Source organism: Myotis davidii, unplaced genomic scaffold, assembly GCF_000327345.1.
Source record: "Myotis davidii unplaced genomic scaffold, ASM32734v1 scaffold32, whole genome shotgun sequence".
In the NCBI taxonomy this organism is placed as follows: domain Eukaryota; kingdom Metazoa; phylum Chordata; class Mammalia; order Chiroptera; family Vespertilionidae; genus Myotis; species Myotis davidii.
This window is the reverse complement of record NW_006286587.1, coordinates 2,878,590-2,884,606: the sequence shown is the minus strand read 5'-3', so window position 1 is coordinate 2,884,606 and position 6,017 is coordinate 2,878,590. Positions and strand designations below refer to the sequence as shown.

Genomic DNA, 6,017 nt, shown 5'->3' with positions numbered 1-6,017 from the left:
CCACGCTGCGCCTTTGCAAGTGCAAGTCCGCGTCTCCAGAGCGGGAACCGATCGGACCCGGCAGGGGAGAGCGCGGGAAGGAGGCACGGGAGCAGGTAAGTGCCGAGGCGGCGGACCAGAGCTCCATTGGTAGCCGACGCCCACTTTTTCCCGGAGGGATTGGGGCTGCTTTGCCTCCGGCCTTCCTCCGGATGCACCCGGAATGGCCCAAAGTGGAGGAGTTGGTGTGAGAAGAGACCGGGCAGAGGATGGTAAATGAGAATGGGGGGCGGGGGTGAAGGATGCTAGCGGGCGAGGGCCAATTTACAGGGAATGGCGTGGGGAGGGATGCGCCTTCTTGGGGGAAATTTCCTCTCACCGTACCTACCCCCATCCGCAGTTTTCTTCTCGCCCCGAGGCCCCGCACGCTTTGCTTTTTGGAGCCCGGATTTCTGACTTGATTCTCGCCTCTGCCGAGGCGGCTCCTCTGGGGACCGCGCGGCCACGCTGGATGGTTAATCGGGAAGGAGAGGAGAGGGTTCCTGGGCGAGGTGGTCAAGGATGCATCCCGTGGAATGGGACGCTGGTCTGCCCGGTCCAGGTGCACCCCCTTCCTCTGGGGTCCCCGGACTGGAGAGGCGCGGAGCGTAGCGGCCAAGAGGGCGTGGTTCCTGCTTCTCCATCTGGGGCTGTACTGTCGGGCACTGGGCCTCCCGTAAGTCCTAGAGGCGACCGGGAGGAAGGACACCCCGTCTGCGAAAGCCACTGGGACGTGGACTTCACCTCCGGAAGGTTTTCCCTCTGGTATGCAGCGGATGGGAGTGCTCCCGCCGCCGGCCTTCCTCCCTTCCCGGGGCAGATCCCTGGCTCTAGCCCTCCTCTCAGAGGGCGGGGCCATACCGCCTGTCCAGTTGGGTCCACTTCTTGCTTCCAGCATCCCGCGGCACCCACACTTGGAGTCTTTCCAGGTGTGCTAAGGGGAAGGGGTGCAGGCGGTTCACAGCTGGGCGACTGGGGCCCCCTTTTCGGGGGTTGGGGGTCCGCGTTCTTTTTCCGACCCCTCCGATGTCTTGAACTCGGTGACACTCTATCTCCTGAAGGCTCAGTACCTCAGAGATTTTATTTCCTCTCCCGTGGGCAGCTTCAGGCTCTAAAGGACAGCGCAGTCCTCAGGCCCTCCTGGGTCCTCGCTCACACTTGCCTGCCCCTAGCAGGGCTGTTTTCAGTTAGGCCCAGTCTTGGAGCAGCTGCCACTTTCCGAGGACACACACCTTGGTGACAGGCCATGGTGCTTCCCAGTCAGCGCTGATTCTGGGAGGGGAACTGGGGACAAAGGAGGGAGGGAAAGCAGACAGAGGATGTCTTTCTAAAGCTGGTTCCCAGAATGTAGCGGTTGAAGAATGCCCTCCCGCCCACAGCCTCCTCCACCTGTGGATCCTGGTTAGGATCCTCATTCATTCATTCAACAGATTCCTATGGGTCCCCCACTATGTGCCAGGCCCTGGGCTGGGCAGCAGGAGTTTGGTTTACAAGAAGATTGGCACGCAGAGAGCATAAATCACTCCCCCAAGATGACTCAGTCTGTCTACGTGAAGATAGATTTGGTCATTTCCAAGTTCGTGGTTTGGCCAGGAAAGAGGGAACAGGGCCCTGCTGTAGAGGAAAGACCCTGTTGTATCCCAGTCCTTTGGCTTCATGTCCCTGGCTAAGGGATGGCACCACAATGTGACTGCCATAGATGCCTGGGCCAGCTGCTTGGAGCAGCCCTGGAGAACTTCCAGGACCCCTGGTGACTGGGCAAAGGGGTCCCTGCTCCTGGGGGGGGGGGGGGGCCAAGATACACATTCTTCTTGCATGTCTCTGCAGAGTCCAGCCCATCCTATGCCCAGTCCCTCCTGACAGCCTAACACAGTGGAGGATTTCCCAGTTTCTAGATTTCATGTCTCCTCTCCCCTGTACCCTGGGTAGCTCTGTCTGTGGGTGGGCACCAAGTCTAGTTGGCATTACCTGGGTGGCTCTGTGGGGATGCTACCACATGTTTGCTGTATGTTGTGCACTGGTTGTGTCTCCTTCCAGGATCCAGGATGGCATGTTGACTCTCCCAAAGATGTGGGCAGGGTGCTAGGCTCACCAGCTCGTGAGAGCAGAGATCTGGACCCTGAGCTCAGCGTACTCAGATCCTGAGACTTCCACCCACCACTCCACCTGCAAGCTTCATCATGGCCACACAGAATGTAAACACTAGTTTTGCACCCAACTTCAACCCATCCCAAGACCATGTCTCCTCCTTTCCCTTCAACTTCAGTTATGTTGATTATGACCTCCCTCTGGATGAAGATGAGGACATGACCAAGACTCGGACCTTCTTTGCAGCTAAGATAGTCATCGGTATCGCACTGGCTGGCATCATGCTGGTTTGTGGCATTGGCAACTTTGTCTTCATTGCTGCTCTCGCCCGCTATAAGAAGCTACGGAACCTCACCAACCTGCTCATTGCTAACCTGGCCATCTCTGACTTCCTGGTGGCCATAGTCTGCTGCCCCTTTGAGATGGACTACTATGTGGTGCGGCAGCTCTCCTGGAAGCACGGTCATGTGCTCTGTGCCTCTGTCAACTACCTGCGTACAGTATCACTCTACGTCTCCACGAATGCTCTGCTGGCCATCGCTATTGACAGGTGAGGATGTTGGGCAGGGGTAAAGATGGTGGTTGGACCAGGCTGCCCCTTTCCTCACTTCAGCTCTGACTGTTCACATTGCTTCATATGTGAATGCTCGCTGAGCTATCACGGGGCAAGAGGAGACCTGGTTTTTCCAGTTGTGGCTCATGTTCTCCCAAATGGGAGCAAGAGTGAGACTCCTGAGCCCCCCAACTCTGGACTATGCCCCCGGATACCACAGCTGCTTCAGATGTATGCATGTTACATGACCATGAATTGTATCAAACACAAAGCAAAAGCAGGAAGTTTAGGCAGCTTAATGCCTAGAAGCCATGTGAGAGTTAACCAGGGCAGCTTCCAGTCGAGATAGATTGTACCCAGTTATTGTGTAACCACTCCCCAGATCAAGATATAGAACATTTCCATCACCTAGAAAACTTCCTGATGCCCCTCACCTGGCAATCCTCCCACCACACACAACCCTGTTATTTAACTTCGTAAAAATGGAATCATACAGGATGTACTCTTGTTTCTGGTCACTATAAAATCAACAACAGGGCTTGTTTGCAGAAAAGGAAGGAAAAGCTTCCTTTGCTTTTTTGTATATATTTACATGCTCATTTGCATATATTTGCATGAGATGTTCTGGAAGTCCTTGCTCTGTTATAGATTTGTAAAGTAAAATTTCTAATAGCAGCTTATGATAAATCAGACACATGTTTTATTTCTGCAAAGTGTTGTAGGCCAGCAGGGGCTGTTTGAGGGGAGCAGTTGGTATCACATTCTCTTGGTCCACCATTGTGAGCTGTGCTGAGGCTCGTCTTGATAATGTGTTTTTAATCATCTTTTTTCCCCTTTGTCTCCTTTCAATCCTTTATTTTTCTCTAGTTCTCAGTGCTATTTAGGTTTGTTGTCCTTTTTATCAACTAGTTGATTATTGTTTATGATAATAAAATGCACATACACAAGAGGAATCTTTTCTTATAACAAAACTAGAGGCCTGATGCACAGATTCGTGCACTGGTGGGGAGCGTGGCCTGCAGGGATCAGCCTGTTGTGGGAGCACCACTCATCCTGGTCAGCCGAGCGGCTGTTCCCACTGCAGGAGCGCACTGACCACCAGGGGGCAGCTCTTGCATTGAGCATCTGCCCCCTGGTTGTCAGTGCCTGTCACAGCGACTGGTTGACCAGTTGTTCTGGTGGTTCTGCCATTTGGTTGCTGGGCTTTTATATATAGATTCCTGCAGGAAAAACAATTTTGTTATTGCAACTCTGGGGTTCTCCAGTCCTAAAACCAATGTTTATGAAATGTACCCACCAACCAACTGCAAAATTCCCCCAGGCTATCATTTAATAGTGAAACAAAGATTCCTGGGCCCTAGCCCAGCACTGTTGAATGGGAATTCCTGGGCTAGGTCTATATTTCTATCTAATTCCCTGAGTGATTCTGATGTTTACTCAAGTGAAAATTATTACTTTCCTCATCCCCTTTGTCCCACTGAAATCTTTTTGTCTTTATAATCTAGGGTATGTTTTTAATGTAACAGGAGTTTCTTAAGAAGCAACCAGGTAAATGTGCCTGTTCTATTATGTATAAATATCAGAAGGACCACCTAATGCCAAAAAGAATGTGGTTCATGGGTAGAGGGCCTGGAAGAGATGCTATGTCAAGTCATAGAAATCCTAGAAGGAGTGTTGACCTCAAGAAACACATCCAAGCAAATAGATGGTAACAAACACCTTGCTTTAGGGTGTCAAGGTGACTTCACCCACCTTTTCATCTGAGCTTGAGAAAGCCCAAGGAGGTGGGTGTAAAAGTTTTGTATCAGAAACCTGGATTCTGGTCCCAGTACCAAGTGAGCATGGACAAGTCATTTACTTCTCATTAGATTCCTTAGATTCCACCTCAGACCCACCCTACCCTCCTGCTCAGTAATGCAGGATGATACCAGCAGGAGAGGAGAGACAAAGCCCTAGTCCACTGCCTTGAAAGGGGTCCCACCTCTCTAAAGCATGAGATATTTGTAAAGAAGGGTTTTCAAGTATTGTATTCTTGGGCAAAATGGCAAGATTGAAAGCCAAGGTGGTATCAATAGGACATAATAATAAAAGGCGATATGTACTTACTGAACACCTACTACATGCCAAGCATTTTGCTAACATTATTGTATTTAATGCTCGCAGCAGCCCTGCAAGGTGTTGTCATTTTTTCCCATGTTGCAGTTGAGGAAATACATCTCAGAGAGACTGAATGATTCACTCCATTCCCCAAAGCCAATCAAAGGAAAAGCTGGGATTGATTCTATCTGTTTGACCCAAGTCCTATGTTGTTTTCTCTACACCACTCACTTCTCCAAATGCCAAATGATGTTGCTAAGAAGACAAGCTGTTGAAGCTGGAGAAATAGGTGCATGGGATCTCATGGAGACACTGTGCCTGCTTTTGTGTGTGTTTGGGGTTAGAAAGAAACTAATAAGTGTTCTCAAGTACATATTATTATTGATGGCTTCCCTCCCCCACCAGATATCTCGCTATCGTTCACCCCTTGAAACCACGGATGAATTACCAAACGGCCTCCTTCCTCATCGCTTTGGTCTGGATGGTGTCCATTCTCATCGCCATCCCATCTGCCTACTTCGCAACCGAAAAGGTCCTCGTTATCGTCAAAAACCAGAAAAAGACCTTCTGTGGCCAGATCTGGCCAGTGGACCAGCAGCTCTACTACAAGTCCTACTTCCTCTTCATCTTCGGGGTCGAGTTTGTGGGCCCCGTGGTCGCCATGACCCTGTGCTACGCGCGGATCTCGCAGGAACTCTGGTTCAAGGCCGTCCCCGGTTTCCAGACGGAGCAGATCCGGAAGCGGCTGCGCGGTCGCCGGAAGACGGTCCTGGTGCTCGTGTGTATCCTTACCGCCTACGTCCTGTGCTGGGCGCCTTTCTACGGCCTCGCCATCGTGCGTGACTTCTTCCCCACCGTGTTCGTGAAGGAGAAGCACTACCTCACGGCTTTCTACATCGTCGAGTGCATCGCCATGAGCAACAGCATGATCAACACCGTGTGCTTCGTGACGGTCAAGAACAACACCATGAAGTACGTCAAGAGGATGATGCGGCTCCGCTGGCGCCCCTCCCACCACGGGAGCAAGTCCAGCGCAGAGCTTGACCTCAAAACCAGCGGCGTGCCGGCCACGGAGGAGGTGGACTGCATCAGGCTGAAGTGACCCCCTGGTTTCTCACAATTGAACATCCAAAAGCCAGTACTTGGAGGAAAACTTGTGGATAGCCAAGTTCATGGGCTGCGTGCGGAAAGGGCAGCTGTGTTCGTGCCTCTCTGCCCTCAAGTTACCGGATGCATCTCAGTCATAACATGGAAGGAGACC

General features: G+C 51.7%; 1 protein-coding gene across 1 annotated transcript; it reads left to right on the top strand.

Annotated features, from left to right (window-relative positions):
- Positions 1 to 9: 9 nt before the first annotated feature.
- PROKR2 (prokineticin receptor 2) lies at positions 10 to 6,011 on the top strand. Its single transcript, XM_006758065.2, has 3 exons — positions 10 to 95; positions 2,056 to 2,656; positions 5,162 to 6,011. The coding sequence occupies exons 2-3, from the start codon at positions 2,199 to 2,201 to the stop codon at positions 5,856 to 5,858; spliced, it is 1,155 nt and encodes a 384-aa protein (XP_006758128.1). The 5' UTR covers positions 10 to 95; positions 2,056 to 2,198; the 3' UTR covers positions 5,859 to 6,011.
- Positions 6,012 to 6,017: the final 6 nt, after the last annotated feature.

Bases quoted from the DNA above. Each gene is read 5' to 3' on its own strand.
- PROKR2 (XM_006758065.2), top strand. From the start codon at position 2,199: ATGGCCACACAGAATGTAAACACTAGTTTTGCACCCAACTTCAACCCA. The intron at 2,657-5,161 runs GTGAGGATGTTG...CTCCCCCACCAG, and splicing joins CTGGCCATCGCTATTGACAG to ATATCTCGCTATCGTTCACC.